The 22,404-nt window shown below is 36.7% G+C and overlaps 1 protein-coding gene across 7 annotated transcripts in view; it reads right to left on the bottom strand.

Moving 5' to 3' along the window:
* Positions 1 to 21,819, bottom strand: part of DLG1 (discs large MAGUK scaffold protein 1) — a 287,224-nt gene extending 265,405 nt beyond the window's left edge. For 6 of the 7 annotated variants that reach the window (XM_032629957.1, XM_032629959.1, XM_032629960.1 and 3 more), the window contains exons 1-4: positions 21,451 to 21,819; positions 20,945 to 20,994; positions 19,812 to 19,943; positions 2,854 to 3,020 (exon numbers count right to left, since the gene is read on the bottom strand). In XM_032629957.1, the coding sequence (XP_032485848.1) occupies positions 2,854 to 3,020; positions 19,812 to 19,943; positions 20,945 to 20,963 (318 nt within the window). In that variant the 5' untranslated portion in view covers positions 20,964 to 20,994; positions 21,451 to 21,819. Of the gene's footprint in view, positions 1 to 2,853; positions 3,021 to 19,811; positions 19,944 to 20,944; positions 20,995 to 21,321 lie in introns of all 7 variants that reach the window. The other variant, XM_032629958.1, reaches the window with a different exon arrangement.
* Positions 21,820 to 22,404: the final 585 nt, after the last annotated feature.

The following is a 22,404-nucleotide window of genomic DNA, read 5'->3' as shown; positions in this document are numbered from 1 at the left end:
TGGTATTGGGTTCCCTGGTGGCGCAGTGGTTGAGAGTCCACCTGCCAATGCAGGGGACACAGGTTCGTGCCCTGGTCCGGGAAGATCCCACATGCCGCGGAGCGGCTGGGCCCGTGAGCCATGGCCGCTGAGCCTGTGCGTCCGGAGCCTGTGCTCCGCAACAGGAGAGGCCACAACAATGAGAGGCCCACGTACCACACACACACACACAAAAATGGTATTAATTTCCATTTTACTACATCAGAAGAAATAGAAGAAACACAGTCACAAGGCCACATATTAACTGACAAATGGGAATCTGGCAAGAGTTAGATCAGTTACCAACTGTTAAAAAAAAAAAAAAGACAAGAAAGAAAAGTGGATAGATGCTTTACAAGACAAAGATTTTTACTTTAAGAGAATAAGAGAGGCAAGCCCTGGTGGAAATTGATCAATCTCAAATAACTTCTGCAACAATAACTCTCTTTAAGATAGTCCTGCAAAAGTGAACATAAAGTGAAAGAGACAAGATCATGTTGCGCGCAATTTTGTCAGAAAAAGATTACCTTACTTTTTAATCCAAAAATTAGTGCACAGTGTAATAATAATCTAATTTTTTTGTACAAGACAAAATATTTTCATGATTTTAATTTTTTTCAAGTTATAGTCCAATAAAAACTTTTTTTGCATTTGTTTTGAGTCAGTGGATTCTCTTCAACTGTAAAACACTTGAGGTGAATTAAATTATCCAACTCTCTTTTCAGTCCCAAACACTGTGCCCCTAAGAGCTTAAAGCAGGAATTGAAATGAGAGATCAAGTTAAAGGTCACTTAGCCAAGTTTTCTGTCCAAATGAAGCATAAATGAATGGATAATAGAGGAACATACTTTCCTTCAAAAGAAATCAAATCTCCAAATATTCCAAGCTTTTTTTTTAAGTCTTATGACTGTCATCCACCAGTGTGTTTCAAAACTATTTGCATTTTCAGACTAACATCTTCAGGGTATCCTGTCCTCTCTGAAAAACAGTACTTCCCCTTAACTGACCTTAGCTCACAGATTTTTCTCTTTTTAAGAATCTAGGACTTGATGGATATATCCCCATGTTCCCTTTACTAAGTCCACCCATGAATGGGTACAGATTTCAAACATTACTACAGCATCTTCCATGCAACAAGCCCTAAACAACATTTTGTAACCATACTCCCTTCTCCTCCACATTCCTAATTAATAAGATCTGATATTTCAGTCTGAAAGGTCTTATTCTCCTCTTAATTTTAGATACCTTTATTATGTCCATAATATACCTTTCAGGACATGCAGAAACCAGCAATGCAAAAAGCATTCTAGGTACCAGTGCCTCATAATTTTATAAAAGTTGAAATGTTTCCAATACCATTCTTAACGGAATTCAATACACAGTTGATCTTTCAGACTGAAATCTATATGGAAATTAACTTGCAGCTTGCAGAACTGTCCACTTATTTAACCTTAAAGAACATTTACTGGTTACAATGATCAGGCCATTATCTAAACAATCACCTATAAAAACAGACAACTCAACTTCAAGAACTCTATGCTTTATAATCATAGCTGAGCATCATAAATCAGACAATAGAAAAATAATTAAGTTATTAAATAAGAAGCCAATTCCCTTAAAATTTAACATGTTTCTTAAAATTTTTTAACCTAGGACCACAGTAAATGTGAAATAGAAACTGTATTACTGATTAACATTTTAAAAATCTATCTGAAATGGACTAACATAAGTGCAAATGATATATCAATTAAAGGGAATGGAAACTGAAACTATCTAAGAGAAAATGATGATGAAAATAAGAGAAGAGAAAAATAAAGATACATAGGCAATACAACACTACATTCTCTAACCAGAGAAAAATACAAGGACATACTATGATTAGTAAAGAGAACTGTGAAATGGGTATTAAGATGCCTAAAATCCAAAGGTAAACTTGCCCAAATTAGCCAAATAAGCTGGGTCAAGTCATTCCTTTTCTTCTGGATCTCAGTTTCCTCATCTTTAAGATGAAGGGGAGGGATCAAATGTTCTCTGATTCTTCCTGCTCTAAAATTCTACAGTTCTATGTTATTTAATATAAGAGAAAACTGAGAATCTGTTTCATTACCAAAGGGCTGTCTGGTTGCTGCCTACCACTACTTTTCCCTGATTCAAAGTCAGTCTGACAACCACCTTCAAATGACTAATGTTCCTCAGACAGAATCCTCATTACAAAATGCTTCATATCTCTGTTATGTCATATCTACCAGCAACAGTAGATCACAACAAAAAAAGAACATTACTAAAACAGTTATGAAAACTCAAAGAAATAATTAGCTACAAAAAAAATAGAGAAACCAATGCTGTCCTTAAGATTTCTTGATCAGTCTCTAGTGAGATTTAAAAATGCAATCCTTCAAGCCAATAAACAGAGAATCTGTGTAGCAACCGCTTTCTGAGAAAAAATACCAGAGCAAAACCATCTTTTCAAAGTAGTTTCCATCTAATTATTACACAGATGGGGCCTCACTAAGGTCTAGCGTGCAAAGTAATTTTTAATAAAGTAATATACTTTAAGTAATATTAATAAGCCTGAAGCATTGACAATACTAAGTAAGACTTAAGTAGTACTTTAATAGTCAAGTATTTCAGACCTTGAACCATTCACAACATTTTAAGACAGGGGTACCAGAAATTCTGAGCTTATCCTTTCAATAGTATTTTTAATCCCATCCTTTTTATTCTATTATAAATGATACTTCCACAAAATATCCATTTTAATAAAATGAGAAAACTTAGGAGCCCCAATTAATTGATCACTGAAAAACAGCTTAAGGAAAAGTTTTTTTATCTTACCTCTACACTAGGGCTAAGGCTACTTGGTAGTGTTTCTGAAGTCACAGTAGTGCTTGGAAGGCTGGAAATTTCCCAAGTATTCACAGGCTGCACTGGTTCAGACTGCTTTGAACGATCTATACATTTTGGATTATCCAGTAAGGTCACTTCATAAAATTCTTGAATATCTAGATGTGAGGAAAGGAAAAGAAAAATTCAAAAGTATTTAAATTTTCTAATTAAACTATGTATTGCTGAAACAACGTAACTCAAAAGCAAAATTTTTACTCTAGATTAGTAAAATAAATCCAAACTTATAATGTACTTATACAGTGAATATTTTCTCATTTTATTATGTCACACATCAGAACCTGCAGGGCACAGTGTTAAAGTCATAGGCTTTTTATACTTCGAAGTCAGTGCTGAGTTCAAATCCCTATTCCATCATCAATTAGCTACATGTATAGGCAAGTTACTTAATCTCTGATAACTTGCTTCTTATCACTGTGAATTGTTTCAAGTATTCAGTGCAATACATGTAAAGTGCACACGGGCACACACTCGGCTCCTAACAGATAGTAGTTAATACTATTATTGTGAATTCTGCAGACATAAGTCATCACTGATATTTTATGTTTTTGTATCACCAATATCCAGGCTGGGAATGTAAACCCCTCAAGTGGTTTCAACTGCCCTTGTAACCAAAGTAAAACAAAAGAAGAATAATACATTAAAATAAAATCAAAGAACTAGGAAGTATTTTTTAGATAGCCTCGAATTTGAATATTTGAAATAGTAAGTTAAAATATTTTGTTATTTTAGAAATAATCAGTTAAAAGTATGACAAAACTCTGAAAGAAATGATAAATGTACTTATAGCAACACAGGATAATTTGGAAGATCAAGTTACTCTGCTATCAGCTGGAAATATATGAACTTAGTATATTAACACTGGTTATTCATGCTGCTCAGAAGCTCTGAGTGGTAGTTATATCATGTTTAACTACCCCACTACTAGTTTTTTATCCACCTCCTGGTATAATTTTGAGTTGATTTTTTTTAAAGGAGGGAAATTATTATTTAGCAGTAAAGATGGGGTATTATCTTGTATAGAATCAAATAAAATAACTGTAAATAATATTTAGAAAGAATAACTTTTATTTCTTGTTTTCTCAATATGATTAAAAGATTAGTATCTCCCTTAAAAAACAACATCAGGGGCTTCCCTAGTGTCACAGTGGTTGAGAGTCCGCCTGCCGATTCAGGGGACACGGGTTCGTGCCCCGGTCCAGGAAGATCCCACATGCCCTGGAGTGGCTGGGCCCGTAAGCCATGGCCACTGAGCCTGCGCGTCTGGAGCCTGTGCTCTGCAATGGGAGAGGCCACAACAGTGAGAGGCCCGCGTACCACAAAAAAAAAAAAAAAAAAAAAAAAAAACCATCAGAAGATACTAGAGACAAAGTAACTCCCTTTTTAGTTTTGATAACCAGTGGAATTGTAGAACTTTCTAGATAAAAGGCTAATAAAAACTCAGGTCTGACAGTGAGAATAATATCGGCCTACTTCACAGGATGTTAATACTGCTGCAGAAAATTGTATGTGAAAGCATTTTATAAACCATGAATCACTATATAAAACTGTTCACATAACCATCATAGAAAAAATTTAAAACTCAAATTCAGAGCATTAGCTACAAATGGTTCTTACCAAACAAAAACTGTTTAATCTGAACCTAAATCAAGTCTTTAGAACCAACTTCTAGTTCAGAGGGAATACAGGGGACAGAGGAACAAGTTAAATGACACCAGAAAAGAAATCAACAAAACTGATTCAGAGGGAGACATTCTACAAGACAAATGGCCTGGTATCTTGAGAAAGCAATGTCACGAAAGGGAAAATAAATTGTTTGAAAGTAAGAATTTCTGTATGAAAGAAACAAAAAAAACACACCAACTAACTGCAACGTCAGAGCCTTAACTGGTGTGTGTGTGTGTGTGTGTGTGTGTGTGTGTGTGTGTGTGTGTGTGTGTGTGTGTCTGTCTGTTTGGGGAAGGCTGGGGAGGGGGGACAAACTATAAAAGTCATTGTGACAAGAACAGGGAAACTTAAATATAGACTATCTTCCAGAAAATATTAGGGGAAAAATTTTTTTTCTAGAAGATATATATGTGTGTGAGAGTATGTATATATTTATGTAGCAGGACATGTATTTCTATATATATAAGAGGTATATTTTTTATATATGTAGGAGATAAATATTTGTAGATCTATCTACCTACCTGTCTATAGAGATCTCCTACCCCCCAAATCAAACAAACGAAAAACAGAGCTCCTAGTACAGTATTATGCCTCCCAAGAGCACTAAATCAGTGTTGATCAATTGGTTAGTCACCAGTCTCAATATAAATAGCCCACATCACTACATAAAATTTTTATTATATTATCCAATACTGTAAGTCAAGTTCCAAATCTTAAATTTCTATGCGACCTTTCGTTCTATAATTAGCAGAAATACTGATATATTGTCCTTTAATAACATCTCTTAAAATTTTAGGCCAGTGCTGTCCAAAATAACTATCTGCAGTGATAAATGTTCTATAGCTATACTGTCCAATATGGTAGCCACTAGTTATATATGCCTCTTGAGCATTTAAAATGTGACTAGTGTGACTGAGGAACTGAATTTATTATTTTATTTAGGTTTAATTAATTTAGGTACCTACTATGGTAGAGGACAACAGAGATCTAGACTAATATAATTCAGAGTAACACTTTACTATCTAGTACGGTCAAGGAATAAAGTGTTCCCTACACTTTATTATGAATTTTTCAAAAGTTCACTTGCAACTTGCTACTACTAATTGAAATACCTCATTTCTAGGTCTTACATTAATCTATCAAACAGTCCTTTCTAATTTGCTGTATATGAGCTCCTACGGACTAGAGAACCAAATATCCACATTATTAACTATATCACATTTAAGAAAAAACAAGCTGAGTAAACACCCACTAGGATGGTTATTATCAACAAAGTAGTAAATAACAAGTGTCAATAAGGATACAGAGAAATTAAACCCTCGTGCATTGCCGGTAGGAATATAAAATGATGCAGCCACGTTGAAAACGGTATGGTGGTTTCGCAAAATATTAAAACACAGACTCACCATTTGATCCAGCAATTCCACTTCTGGGTATATTCCCAAAAGAATTGAAAGGACTCAAATAGATATTTATATACCCATGTTCATAGCAGCATTATTCACAATATCCAAAAGGTGAAAACAACCCAAATGTTCAACAACAGATGAATGATTAATAAACAAAATGTGCTATATACAAACAATGTAATATTATTCAGTCTTTAAAAGCAATGAAATTCTGATACAATCTACAACATGGATGGATGAATCTTGAAGACATGATGCTAAGTGGAGTAAGCCAAACACAAAAAGACAAATATTGTATGATTCCACTTATATGAGGTACCTAGAATAGTCAAATTCATAGAGACAGAAAGAGAAGTTATTCCCAGGGACTGGGATAAGAAGAGAATGGGGAGTTACTGTTTAATGGGTAAAGAAATTCAATTTGAGATGGTGAAAAAGTTCCAGAGATGAACAGTGGTGATAGCTACTGAATGTGAATGTACTTAATGCCACTGAACTACACACTTATTTTAAAAATGGTAAATTTTATGCTATATATATTTTATCACAATTTAAAAAATGAGCTGAATTGAGAGTCTAGGGGAGTTTAAATAAGTAAAGTGCATGGGATACAATATGTGGTTTTATAATATTTTAGCTATTTAGATATCTGTTTCTTACTAGGGTCAAGATAACTGATATTGCCAGATAAGACCCAACTTAAAAAGAGATTAGTTACCATACTTGGCTAACTAAAACTATAAGCAAAAGTACTGAAATATTTGTTAACATATGTACAGTGTGGTGACATTTCTGATGACAGTCTGTCACAGTAGTTATCACTTTCCTTAAAAAAATGTATTTATATGCACACACACACATCTTTAATCTTAACCCATATTCCACCTCGACTAACATTCCAAAGTTTATACACTTTATTTCATTTGACCACCACATTTCTTCATCTTTAGGGTGTCCCGAGACAATGGAGGTGAGCAACATAATAACACTCCTTCAGAAACTATTTCTCAATTACAATTCCTTCAGTTGTATCAGTGAAGCTTTTTCAAAGGTGCATCCAATCAAAAAAGGCACCCTCTGGAAAAACTGCACAGAGATTGAGCTTTTCTTAGTAGTCCCAAGTATTAATATTTTATATTTCCCATGCAGTCCCTGTTCTTTATAGTTAATCAACATTTTATATGTCAGAAGTGAATTATTATAACTGTTCATAACTATAAAGATTTAGAAAAAAGGTTAGATTATCATTATGACAAGATTAGCATTTCTACAAAGTAACATTCTAGAATTCAAAGTATTATCTTCTACTTTTTCTTTAGTTTTCTAAACTCAGGAGTATAACATGGAGTACCATAAGATATCTAGTCTAAAGTAAAACAGAAGTTACTACACAAATATAAGACAAAAACAAACATGGTAAATTCTAGTATAATCCCAATCTCTCCTATTTCCTAAAAGTCTGTTCAACATGCCAATGTCTGAAAATCCAAGTTATTCTCAAAAGACCAACTTCATGAAAATAAAGAATTAAATTAATGAGCTACTCTGAACACTTAAGACATTCAGCCAATAAATATTAATGGAGTGAGGGACTTCCCGGTGGCTCAGTGGTCAAGAATCCACCTGCCAATGCAGGGGACACGGGTTTGATCCCTGGTCCAGGAAGATCCCACATGCCGTGGAGAAGCCCGTGAGCCACAACTACTGAGCCTGTGCTCTAGAACCCACGAGCCACAACTACTGAGCCCACGTGCCACAACTACTGAAGCCCACATACCTAGAGCCTGTGGCTCTGCAACAAGAGAAGCCACCGCAATGAAAAGCCTGTGCACCACAACGAAGAGTAGCCCCCGCTCACTGCAACTAGAGAAAAGCCCATGAGCAGCAACAAAGACCCAACACAGCCAAAAATAAATTAATTAATTTAAAACTATATATATTAATGGAGTGAATACCTTCTGGAAGAGAAATAAGAGAATTAAAATATGAGATACAACCATAATGCCTTTGGGAGATTGAGATAACTGAGGAAAAAAATTATACAACACCTAAAGTTTTCCAATTTAAAGCACCTAAAAAGGCAGAATTCTATAAAAGTTTGACAGCTATATTTTAAATCATAGTAAATCAAAGTGTAAAGAAAATGAGAGAATGCAGTTAAAATGATTGTCATTAAATAGACAAGAGTGATCCCATACTCATCCAAAAATACATACAGCTCACCCAGATATATACCAGACATATAATTTAAATGTCTGATAAATTTTTATCACCCTGAAAAAAATTATTTACTTTGAAAATAATGATGCACTAAAGCAAGCAAGAAGAGAAAACAAGAAAATGCAGGAATGTTAAAACATGCGTTAGAGGGAAACTACCCTTTAGTTGACTCCCAGTTGAAAATATTAATTTTGTCGAGCCTACAGATCAGTATTATCACAGTCTAGTCCTCATTTTCCATTTATAGTCTGCAAGTGCTTTCACTGTTTTGGACTAAATTGGGTACCCACAAGTGCAGTTCCTGAACAAAGATCTAAATTATAAGGTCACAAAGCTATAACACGTACAATAGAAAAATTCTCAAAAATTAAACTTAAACACAACTAATTAGGCCAACAGAACTCAGAAGAATCATTCCTATTACAAAAAAGTTTTTATTTGGAAATCCCTAAGATTACATGTATTTCATAAGTCTCCAAATCTAAGTAAAAATTTCTTTATTATTTTCTTGCTAAAATTCAAAGTTTGCAAACACTAGGAGTAAGGGAAGTACAGAATTCCAGAAATTCCCTCAAAGGAAGTTGAGAAAAAGTTTTCTAGCTTTTAGTGATAACTTACATCATCCTAAACAGAGAAACTCACAAACCATAAAACATTTCTCAAACTAAAGAAATAAGGCAGTACTAACTCAGGATCAGAATAGGAAGTCTAAACACAGGCTCAAGAATGTGTAATAATTTAATATAATATAGGTAATATCTCTAATCTATGAGTAATATTTTAGTTAATGGAAAAAATATTAAGACCTTAACAGACACCTCAGCAAAGAAGATATACAGACAGCCAATAAGCATATGGAAAGATGCTCCACCATATATCATCAGGGAAATGCACATTAAAACAAAAAGATCCCACTACACATCTATTAGAAAGGCCAAAATACAGAACACTGACAACAACAAATGCTGGCAAAAATATGAAACAATGGGAACTCTCATTCACCGCTGGTGGGGATGCAAAATGATACAGCCACTTTGGAAAGCTATTTGGTGGTTTTTTACAAAACTAAACATACTCATCATACAATCCAGCAGTCATGTTCCTCAGTATTTACCCAAATGAGTTGAAAACTTATGTCCACACAAAAACCTGCACACAGATGTTTACAGCAGCTTTATTCATAAATGCCAAAAGTTGGAAGCAAACCAGATATTCGATAGGTGAATGAATAAACTGCAGTACATCCAGACAACAGAATATTATTCACACTCAAAAACAAAAACAAAAATTAAAAAACAAAAACTATGAATCCATAAAAATATGTGGAGGAACCTTAAGTGCATATTACTAAGTGAAAGAGGCCAACATGAAAAGGCTACATGCCGTGTGATTCCAACCATATGACATTCTGGAAAAGGCAGAACTATGGAGACAGTAAAAAGATTAGTGATTGCCAGGGGCTGGAGGTAGAAGAGACATGAATAGGCAGAGTACAAAGGATTTTTAGCACAGTAAAACTATTCTGTATAGCGTGGTGGATATATACAAATATAAATCTATAACGGTAGACATATGTCATGATACATTTGTCCAAACCTATAGAATGTACAACCCCAAGGGTGAATACTAAGGTAAAACTATAGACTTTGGGTGATAATGATATGCTCATATAGGTTCATCAATTGTGACAAATGCACCAATCTGGTGGAGATGCTGATAATAAGACAGTCTATGTATGTGTGGGGACAGGGGGTATATGGGAAATCTCTGTACCTTCCTTTCAATTTTGCTGTGAATCTGTAACTGTTCTAAAGAATAAAGTCTTTAAAAACTTAAATTGGAACAGATATGAGCTATCAAGTCATGAAAAGACATGGAGAAACCTTAAATGCATATTGCTAAGTGAAAGAAACAATCTGAAAAGGGCACACACTTGTGATTCCAACTATATAACATTCTGGAAAAGGCAAAACTGCAGAGACAATAAAAAGATCACTGGTTGCCAGGGAATTGGGAGGAGGGAGAAAGAGATGAACAGGTGGAGCAAGAGACAGCAGAAAGATCAGTGGTTGCCAGGGGTTTGGGGGTAGGGAGGGAAGGTACGAATATGTGGAACACAGATTTTTAGGGGAGTGTAACTATTCTGTATGATACTGTAATAGTGGATACATTTGTCAAAGCAACAAATGTATATGTCAAGTTTATCGATGTATAATGCAAAGAGTGAACCCTAGTAAACTATGGACTTTAGTTAATAACAATATATTAATACTGGCTTATCAACTGTAACAAATATACCACACTAATGAAGACATCAATAAGAGAAGAAACAGGAGTGTGGGGTGGTAAGGATATGGGAACTCTCTGCTTTCCACTCAAGTTTCTGTAAACCTGAAACTGCTGAAAAAGTTAAAAGTCTAATAATTTTTTTAAATGTTTAAGGGAGCATAATAATGAATTTATATTACAAAAACAAGCAATCTCATACTGTATTTCAAAATAATTTCCAAATGTATTAAGGATTTAAATGTTAAAAAAAGAAGCCATGACAGAATTTGAATATAGTAAAGACTTTTTATAATCTCAGGGATAGGAAAGGCTTTCTAAGCATAATACCAAGGGTAAAAGCACAACAAAATTGATAAATCTAAGCATATATAAATGTGTTTTTTAAATTAAATTTTAAAAACAAATGACAAACAATGGAAGCTATTTGCAACTTGCAAGGCAGACAGAATTGGTATCTCTAATGTAGATTTTATACCTCTAAGAAAAAAATGAAAAAAAGAAGTAAGGATTAAAATATTTGACAAATTGAATCTAGTTTCCTCATATTTTTCTAACTATAACACTTATATAAATGGTGATTATTGATATGTGTTTCATTTTTATGTATTTTATTAATTTGTTTTTGTTATTAAACTCATAAAACAAACAAACAAACAAAAAGTGGTTGGAGGGGCAAATGACATGAACAAATAATTCATAGAAATTAAAATAAACAACGATGTAAGAAAATTGTTACATCGTTGGCTATTTATTTATTCAAAGAAATACATAATAAAACATCAAAATGACTGAAGGTGTATTCCACATATCAGAATAGAAAATATTAAAAAGATAGATAATACTGCATAGCTTAAGGTATAGTAAATTAGTCATTCTTCCACATAATATCTAAAAAATTAAATTGATATAACATTTCTGACAGTAATTTTAAAAACTGCATCAAAAACCTTTTTAAATTGCACATCCCCTTTTACTAAGCAATTCAATTCTAGGAACTTACCCAAAGGACATCATCAAGGATGCAGAACAAAGAGGCATATACAAATGCAATGTTGTTTATAATTCAGAAAAATTATATACCTAAATGCTCCTAGGAAATCATTAATAAAACTACAATAGGGCTTCCCTGGTGGCGCAGTGGTTGAGGGTCCGCCTGCCGATGCAGGGGACGCGGGTTCGTGCCCCGGTCCGGGAAGATCCCACGTGCCGCGGAGCGGCTGGGCCTGTGAGCCATGGCCGCTGAGCCTGCGCGTCCGGAGCCTGTGCTCCGCAACGGGAGAGGCCACAACAGTGAGAGGCCCGCGTACTGAAAAAAAAAAAAAAAAAAAAAAAAAAAAACTACAATAAATCTATACAGTGAAATACAGTCTTTAAATGGTACAAATCCATTGATACGGAAAGGTAATGATAAATTTTGTGGGATAAAAATAGTTAAAATGTATAGCACAGAGAAGTCACACTGTATACACTTAAGCAAATTCAACCATAGCACCCCTTTCCACCAAAAAAAGGGCAATTCTACCTATCAGTCCACCTTGTAAGTAAATGTCAGCAAATAAAAAATGAGAAGGGAGGAGACTGTTCCCTCAGGTAGTCTCCATTTTCATAGCATCTCTCTATATCTCACTGTGCTGAATGTGATTCTAGAATTATGTGCTTTTAATACAAGAGGTCACTTAAACACAAGCCAACTACTTCATCTGTTGATCAACTGAAGAAACAATGATTTCAGGACTTCCCTGGTGGTCCAGTGGTTAAGAATTCGCCTTCCCATGCAGGGGACGTGGGATGGATCCCTGGTCGGGGAGCTAAGAACCCACATGCAGCGGGGCAACTAAGCCCGTGCACCACAATTACGGAGCACGTGTGCCTCAACTAGAGAGAAGCCCGCACACCACAAACAAAAGATCACGCCTGCCGCGATGAAGACCTGACGGCAGCCAAAAAAAGATTTTTCTTGGCTGAAATCAATGATTTCTTTCCACTACAGGGAAAAACAACTGTATTGTAGTTAATGAGAGACAGTGTTAAACTCCTGAAGGATTTTTAAGGATAATTTTAATTTGATATTTTTCACTTTATACACTGATTTTAAGTATCAATTCCCACTGAATTGTAGAAACAATTATACTATGTTTTATTTGTGTAGGGAGTTTGTTTTGTAAAATGAAAGTGTGTATATATACATAAGAATAGCATTCTAGAAGGATATTCACCCTATGGAAGAAGTAGCAGGTGTTGGCATGATAATTTTCTTGCTTATAATATTTTATATAAAGTACATGTATCTGATCTTAAATGTTTATAAATTCCATTTTGGAGGGTTAGAGAGAAGGCAACTAGAAAACTAAAAAGCAATGAAATATAACCCTGCCATTTCAGAGGGAAAAATTTTATCAGTTAATTAACTAAAAGTACAATGTTTTTATAAACTAAAATACACAATAGTCAAACCTACTGAGGCACAGATACGCTGCTTTCATCTAAACCAACATGGATTTAAAAAGCCATTTTGACTCCCAAAGAAAAAACTATATAAAATTTTAAAGTATGTATTATAATTTGTTGTTTCACATACTAGAAAGAGAAAAAATGTCAAGCCAGTATCCAAAATAAATTATTCCAACACTTTAAATACTACATGACTAACAGCCACACGGTATTCCTTAAAACAAGGTATGTATCAAAAGGAAACAGAGCTTCTCAAAGAAATGGTTGATCCTAAGGCTGGGGCAGGATATACACAAGATGAACCTGGAACATCTTGTTATGCCAAAAAGTAAGAAAGTGATAAAAAAAAAAATGAGGGCATGTCATAAGAGCAAGCTTGAGAAGCCTCCTACTAGGCAAATCTGAGACAATCTGAACACCAAAATCATTAAGGATGGTAATAAATTATCCACCACTGAAAGAAATATGATAGGTAGCTAGCTAGGTAAGTAGCTAGATAGATAAATGGGAGAGGAGTGCTCTTAATTACAGTAAAATGCCAAGTGTTAGCTGGTAACTGTAGAAAAGTGCTGCTGTTAAAAATATATATATAATTATTCAACTGTCATTTTCAACATAGTAAAAACTGATTCAGGCAAGCATCATCAATGGATGCTAAGTCTAGATGGAAATTTTGCTGAAGAACAGGGTACATGCAAGGTGTTAAGTGTCTCCCCCACATATTGCTTATAAGTTGCAAAGGGGAAAAAAGTAACTACAGAGAAATCAGACAACACCTTAACTGGGTGATTAAAATTAACATTACCAATGAAAGGCAAAAGACACCATGTACCTCTGCATGTACAGAACCATACAGAATACATAACCTGAGTCTAACCACAAGCAAATATCAGACAAACCTAAAATGAGAAACATTATATATAAAAAAATAAGAGCAGAGGGGAACTGTATTCTTCAAATACGTCAATGTCATAAAAAGCAAAGGTTGTGGAAATGTGCCCAGATTAAAGGAGACTAAAGAGACATAACAACTGAATGCAGTACCTGGATCGCGTACTGGAAAAATAATTTGAAAAGGAAAATTTTAGTAGGAAAAAATTTATCCCTACATAGATGAAATAGCTTAGACTAGAAGAAATATTTACAGATGCTTTTACAGCTCTGTGATTGCAAGGTTCTAAAGAGAATTCAACCAGATTCAGCATAATCAAAGCACTGCTTCAAAGCAGGAGTAAGTAAAACTATTAACAAACAAATAACAATCCAATTCAATCAAAACCACCAACAGAAAAGTTAATAAAATTTTCCTCAAATTCCATAATTTTTAGTCAACAGTCTGATCCATATCCTGTTATAAATGCTTTCCTTTCTCAAACCTAGCCTACAAAGTTACACACACACACACACACACGCAGGTGCACAAAGTTACCAACAGACTAAAAAGTAACATCACTGGGACCAATAATAAACAAAAAAACTTAGGAACTTTGACATTTTACCATTATAGCTGGAAGTTTGTAAATCTCGATTACTAAGTAAATACCTTTCAAAGTGTGTAAATTCCATCATTATAAACATCATTCCATCATTATAAACATTCTCCTTCAAAGTAAAAACTATTTTAAAAACCATGTTTTAAAAACACTGACTGGGCTTCCCTGGTGGCACGGTGGTTGAGAGTCCACCTGCCGATGCAGGGGACACGGGTTCATGCCCCGGTCCGGGAAGATCCCACATACCGTGGAGCGGCTGGGCCCGTGAGCCATGGCCGCTAAGCCTGCGCGTCCGGAGCCTGTGCTCCGCAGTGGGAGAGGCCACAACAGTGAGAGGCCCGCGTACCGCAAAAAATAAAATAAAATAAAATAAAAAAATAAAAAGCCATTTCGATTCCCAAAGAGAAAGTACATAAAATTTTAAAGTATGTATTATAATTTGATTGTCTTACAATTTATTGTTTCACACACTAGAAAGAGAAAAAAATGTCAGGCCACTATCCAAAATAAATTATTCCAATGCTTTAAATACTATATGACTAACAGTCATAGGATATTCACATTAAAATACTCAACTTATGATAAAGAACACCCTAATGGTTGAAGGTGAAAAGAGGCTCCGGACTCAGATTAGTTAAGTCCAATTTCTGGCTCCACAATTTACTATGTGAGAGTCCTTGGGCAAGCTGCATAATCTCTCATTTCCTCTTTTTTCTAATCTATAAAATAGTATAATCACCTCATAAGTGAATATATGCCTCACAGGATTATGATGACTAAATGAGATATTTTTATTAGCACAGAGAAAGTGTTCTGTAAATGTTAGCCATTATTACTTCTTGCATACTTAAAAAGGAGTCATACTTTCACATCCATTAGTATGGCTACTATCAAAAAAACTGAAAATAACAAGTGTTGACAAGGCTGTGGAGAAACTGGAACCCTTCTGCACCATTGGTGGGATTATAAAATGGTGCAATCTCTACAGAAAACATTATGGTGGTTCTTTAAACATTTTACATGTAACTGTCATATGATCCCACAATCCCACTTCTGGGTGTACATTCAAAGGAACTGGAAGCAGGTTCTCAGAGACACTTGCACACTCACATTCACAGCCACACTGTTCACAACAGTCAAGACGTAGAACGCAAATGTCTATCAATGGAGGAATGGATAAACAAAACTGACACACACACACATTTATATACATATACCCCAACACACAAGAATATAACTCAGCCTTAATAAGCAAGGGAGTCCTATCACATGCTACAACACGAATGAACCTTGAGGACATTATGCTAAGTAAATAAACCAGTCACAAAAAGACAAATACTTTATGATTTCCCTTATGTGAGGTATTTACAGTAGTCAAAATCATAGATACAGAAAGTGGAATGGTGGTTACCAAGGGCTGGAGGGAGGAGGAAAAGGGGAGTTGTTGTTTCATAGGTATCGAGTTTCAGTTTTGCAAGATGAAAAAGTTCTGAATTGTTTCACAACAATATGACTGTACTTAACACTACTGACTGGTACATTTTTAAATGGTTAAGATGATAGCTTTTATGTTTTTTTACAATTAAAATAAAAAAGTCACACTTGATACTCGGTATCTCCAAACTTAAAATGTCCTTCACCATGTTTACAAGGGCAAGTGAAACTGTTAGTTAATAAAGCAGCAATAAATGAATTAGATGCTAAAAAAATCTCAGAAATGGACAGTTTTATTACATAATCCACCTTCATTCTGAATATCTGCAGAAATAAAATAGTGCATTACAATAAGCTTGCTATTTATCGCAGACAAAATACAAATCAAATGACTCACTCACTAAAGTCTCTAAAGCCAGCCTGATCTTGAGATCAGGTTTTGCTCCTGTGCACAAGGAAAGTAGATGAATTCTCTTATTCCGTAAGTAAACCCAAGGGTCTAGACTGGTACGAAATCTTTGAGGACTACCGAGGTCCTCTCAGATCCCAGACAAACGCAAGAATCAGAAATGACCTCAAACCACTATGGACCTGGAGAGCAGAGCTTTGACTGTTATCAAACCATATCCAGTCTATTTTACTCACAAAATTTTCAAATATAAGTACACAAAATGAGAATACAAAAATCAAATATATTTAGTTTTCAACCTGCTCTCACCTAAATCAGGGATTAAAATTAGGCAGACTTTATCTCCCATTTGTACAAAAATAATCAAAAAAAAAAAAAATAATCACCAGATGTTCTGGGAATAAATTTTAAACAAATGTATAGTTCATGGACTCTTTTTTAAGCTATAATTTAAATATTCACCTTTAAAGAAACAACTTAGCTGAAACTCAGAAGTTAATAAAAACTTTTCTGTTTTCAATAATTTTTAAATCTTCAAGCCATCCTTCAAGGATGCTACCAAGCATCAGGGCAAGAACAATGATTGCCATATTTCACTGAATTGAGGATATTGATATGGAGGATATCAACTGTAAAATGCACCATTATTTCACATGCCACTAAGAATGTAAGACCAATGCCAATATATATCCGTTAAAAAATGCACCCCAAATTCAGAGATACCAAAAGTTTTAAAAACTGGTAACTTAGAACAGATGTAGTGCAATATGTGCATGCTGTTCCTCTGAATAACCCAAGGTACCAGAAACCTAATCTTAATAATATATCAACTACAGAGGGAGGGGGGAAAAAAATCAACACTTCTATAACACCAAACCCCCAGGGCCTCACACTAAGTTTTTTTTAATGCATGAAAACAGCCGATACAAACTACCAATTCAAGAAATCAATCAATAAATAACCGCTGCAGAGTGCAAGTCCAAAGAAGTAACTAGATAATTCACTATAGCCTAAGGAAATGATTTCCAAACTCTAGAAGTCAAAAACCTAAGCACCATAGGACTTTCAAACAATCAGAGGTCAAGACCCCATGTCTCCTTTAATCCAATGGTCCACAGGTATCACCTTACAGAATAGAGTGCTACCTACTAAAGGAAAACAGTTAACACAGAATTTTTCAGTACACACTATGAACACAGTGGACTCTAGTTTAGCTTAGGGTAATTTACAGGATTAAAGTACATTACCACACTGTTGCAAAACCAATGGTACAGGTGCAAAGCAAAAAAAATCTTACTGACCTAAAAATTTTCAAAAAAAGGAATAAAGATTAATACATTAACCCAACTTAAGCATGCACCAAAAAATGCATTTATTAATTTAGTAGTGTCAACAATTAATTCACCTACAGTATGGAAACACAAAAAATCTCTACTAAATTTACCCATTTCAAAATTCCTATTACTTTTCTTACACCAAAATCTGATCCTACATTCTATAAAATCTTAAAATATAAGCAAATCTAAATATCAAAGTAAATTCACAACCAATAAACTTATACAGGACAAAGAAGATTCACAAATATAACTCACAATTAGAAAACTAACTCTATCAGAATTCAATTATGCATAAGAATAAATACATTCAAAATAGGCGAGGCAGAATACATTAAAAAAAAAAAAACCTTAAACATAGTAAATCTACCTCCAATCTACGGAGAAATCTAAGTGTAGGTTCTGTTTGGTTACTTCACTAACCATTTTATTTTCTTAAGTCGCAGACTGCACACAGAGGACTCCATCTATGTCCAAATGTAAAAGAAGACATAGAAGTCATACTATTTTTCTCTGAACAGTGACCATACTAAATAAAACACTCCTAGGTTTAATGGTGATTTGGAAAACCAAACAACTAAAAATGATTTTTCCCTTCCTTTTTTGTTTTTTCAGAGGAATCCAATTTGATCATCCATTTGGACCTTAAACCTCAGAGCTTAGAAATCCAAATGTAAAAAATGTCCATCAGTTTAAACAAAAAAGGCAAAATGCTGGTAATCTTTGAAGATGGGTGACAGATACATACTAGTTCATTATACTGTTCTCTCTTTTGTTGTATATATTTTCAAAAGTCTATAATAATGTTAAATTTAAAAAAATTATTCAGATGTATTGAGTGATCTTCTTCAAAGTCTTCTTTAATTCTAAAACTAATTTAGTATAGTATCAATTTACCAATTAGTTATTTGACAGGATACATTAACTTGAAAGTAGCCCTCAAGCCACATCAAAAGTTACTCCATCGGGGCTTCCCTGGTGGCGCAGTGGTTGAGAGTACGCCTACCGATGCAGGGGACATGGGTTCGTGCCCCGGTCTGGGAAGATCCCACATGCCGCGGAGCGGCTGGGCCCGTGAGCCATGGCCGCTGAGCCTGCGCGTCCGGAGTCTGTGCTCCGCAACGGGAGAGGCCACAACAGTGAGAGGCGTGCGTACCGCAAAAAAAAAAAAAAAAGTTACTCCATCAATAGATAGATATAAGACTGTAACTACTTTGAAGTTACTGAGGAAAAAGTTGTAATACAATGAAATATGTCTTATTTTAATACGTTATATAGCCAATGACAAATAAAAACACATTTTATTCTTAGAATTGAAAGGGACAATTTTTCTAGTTCACTGGTTTGTATACTTTTCAAGATACCTAGAGAAGAGGGCCAGAGACAGAGCATCCTATTTTATATATTGGGGATTATGTACAAAATATAAGATTTTGCATTAAAAAGGGGTCTAGCTACTTTTTAGAAAAAGGCTTAAAAACCACTGTTCCATTGCACCCACATGCTACAGCTAATAGTGACTTAGAAAAGATTAAATGACTTGTACCATATCATTCAATCAATGGCACTGTCAGGAGTAGAATTCAGCACTCTTGACTATGTATGTGTTCAATTCTCCTTTAAAACAATGCACCACATCAAATTTAAGTTACAGTTAAGAATAAAATTGTTTCAATATTCTTGCCTGTAAAATAAGATTAGACAAGATCATCTGTAAAATCATTTTCCAGGTCTAAAATTCTGACTTCACAAATGCCAAGTTTAAACAGAGGTCTATATTAAGGGAATGAATGTTTTTAAACATAGCAGAAATCCTCAAACATTTCCAGGGATTCCAGAGAAATAGCAAGTCAAATACAGAAACAAGCTAACAGTTATTCAGTCATTACTTTTTGGATCCTGAAACATTTTTGCAACTTCTTCATCTTTTAATGTTAGGATGTTAAACTCTGTTATCAAAGACCACTGAAATAATCATACTGAAAGTTTTTTTGGTTATTAGATACTTTTGAAAAGAATATTGGCCTAAGTATCAAAATACACCACTCACTGGATGTTCAAGTTATTGAATGCCTCACAGAGAACCAAGTATATCACTCTCTGAAGTTTAAAATAAATGAATTTAGAGCAGCATTACGCCTAGCTGACACATAATGGTCACAAATAAAGTTTTAATTCCCACCTATTAAAGCCTGAAAGAGGTTGCTCTGAAATATGTTAATAACCCGTTCTATGGAACTTCTGAGCTGTCTGTCTTCTGTTTGGCTTAGTTTCAAACGATAACCTTCCAACAGGTGCAATGCTCTCTGGGTATCTGAAAAGAAAAAAGAGTCTGATTAGGGACTTCCCTGGCGGCACAGTGGTTAAGAATCCGCCTGCCAATGCAGGGGATACAGGTTCGATCCCTGGTCCGGGAAGATCCCACATGCTGCAGAGCAACTAAGCCCGTGCACCACAACTACTGATCCTGCGCTCTAGAGCCCACGAGCCACAACTAGTGAGCCTGCGTGCCACAACTACTGAAGCTCGCACGCCTAGAGCCCGTGCAACTCAACAAGAGAAGCCACCGCAATGAGCAGCCCCCGTCTCTGCAACTAGAGAAAGCCCGCCCACAGGAATGAAGGCCCAAACAGCCAAAAGAATAAAAAGTTTTAAAAAAATTATATATTTACAAGAAAGTATTACAAATTAGCTATGCAGCAAATGATTCTGCAAGGCACCTAAACAATTCCCAACATCCTCCAAGTCAATCCATGCCACTATGTTCATGTACTCATATATATATTCCCTAGAATGATCCAAAAAATGTTCAACATGTTACAATAAAGGAAGAAGGTGAGCAGTTTGTAATAAATGTGTACTAGTGATCATCTGATCAAAGTATTAGTAACACTGTTTCAGCTGATCTGATATACAAAAGCAGAATATCTACAATTTGTCATTATAATTCAAATATTACGTGCTTCAAAACTACTAGTTCTTAGCCAGTATCCCACATTCGCTCACAAAAGTGTTTACTAAGAACGATAAAATGAAATATTAAAACACCAATACAGAATTTTTTAAAAGACATTTCAGAGGGAAAATTTTAATTGCCTCTCCAGTCACCAGAGATATGTCAAGGAAAAAAGCTTGACAAACATTTAGGTGTTTCCATCGTCTGAATGATGTGAGGCTTAGATTCCCTAAGTAGTAAGGCTAGGGCTGTGCTGTCTCATCAGAGTTACACAAACATCTTTAAAACATAGCAATCAGAAAACAGATATACAGAAAAGCAAGAGACACCCACAGAAGAGTTCCGACATAAATTCTCACCTTGCTTCCGGACCGGCATTTTTCTCCAGAATCAGGAAGAGGGCACACACCTTTAAGAACACAAAACATAAAGGAAACTAAATTTAGAATAGAATCGAGGTTAAACTAGCATTTCCCTCTAACTCTCAAATCGAAAAACTCCTAGCCCTATTTGAAAAGCCCCCCTGGCAAAGTTTTCCCAAGTGAAAGGAAGAGCCGCACAATCCAGCAGTGTCAATCCAGAAAGCTTTTACCTAAGGTTGGGTTCCCCTGCAAATGTTAAGAGCAAACAGAAGCAAGATGCCAAATTCTCCTCGAAAGCTGCCCCCTCTCCAAAGGGCACTAAATGCCTGGACATGGGGCCAGCCTCCCCCGGCATAAGTATACATAGCCCCCACCTGCTACTGAGGGGCTGAAGAGGCTCTCCGACCCTTGGCCCCTAAGCCAGCAGAGGCTGTAGCGCACTGGGAGAAGGGATCAGCTGGACAGATCACCCCGCCGTGCTCGGGCCCCCTCCTCTCGCTTGCCTGTCTCCTTGCTCGCTTCCTCCGAGCTACTCCAGCGAGGGCCGGGCAGGGCAGCGGCCGCTCTCCGCGACGCCCTCGCGCCCCACATGCACACCTCCGCGGGCCCCCACACCTGCGGCGCGGCCACAAAGTTCTAACGAGTGGCGTGCGCTCCGAGCTGGGGTGCGCCCCGGGCGGTCTCGGGGCGGCTCCCCAGCCCTGCCCCGCTCCACGTCCCCCCGCCCCGCCCGGGGCTCGCGGAGCTGAGCAGAGGGGGTTGAGGGAACGGGGGAGGAGCTCCCCTCAGCGGCCGCACCCCCGTTTCCTCTTCCTCCTCCTCGGCCGCCGCCGCCGCCTCCACACTCGCCGCTGCCCGCTAGCCCGCTCGCCCTCTCCGCTCTTAGCCGCCCCACCCCCAGAACCTCGCCTCCTTCCGCGCCCCCAACCGCTCTCCCCCCAAACTTTCCGCCAAGATGGCGGCCCTGGAGCTGGACTGCCGCGCCCCCACGTGACCGCTTTCCCGGCGCTCGCAGCCAATGGGAAGTGAGGAGGCGGCTTGCGCCGAGCCCCGGGCTCCCAGCGCTGCTACCTTTGGTTGGAGGGGAGGAAGGCCAGGAGGGAGCTGGGGAAGACAAAACGGGACCTGGGGAGCATCTAAGTGCACTTCCTCGCTTAAACGGGCGGCCACCGAAGTGGCTCTGAGGACAAAGGAGTTGACACACAGACTCTACAGGTGGCCCGGGGGGGCCCTGGAAGAGCCCGCCTTTACTTCGCCCTAGCCCACCGGTGTGTCCCGCGATTCTGAGGGAGTAACGCACCAGGCCGGGAAGGGTGAGGGTGTCAGAAGAGAGACGTGACTTCACCTACGCCAGATCCAGGACACACATTCCGAGACACCCTTTAACCTCACTAAACACGTGCCTGGCACCCCCGAGGGTGGATCCCCAACCTGGAAAAGCGTTCTCCGGGAGGAAT

This window comes from Phocoena sinus, chromosome 4 (genome assembly GCF_008692025.1).
Source record: "Phocoena sinus isolate mPhoSin1 chromosome 4, mPhoSin1.pri, whole genome shotgun sequence".
Taxonomy (NCBI): Eukaryota; Metazoa; Chordata; class Mammalia; order Artiodactyla; family Phocoenidae; genus Phocoena; species Phocoena sinus.
Note: the sequence above shows the minus strand (reverse complement) of the source record. Positions and strands in the feature narration are given on the sequence as shown.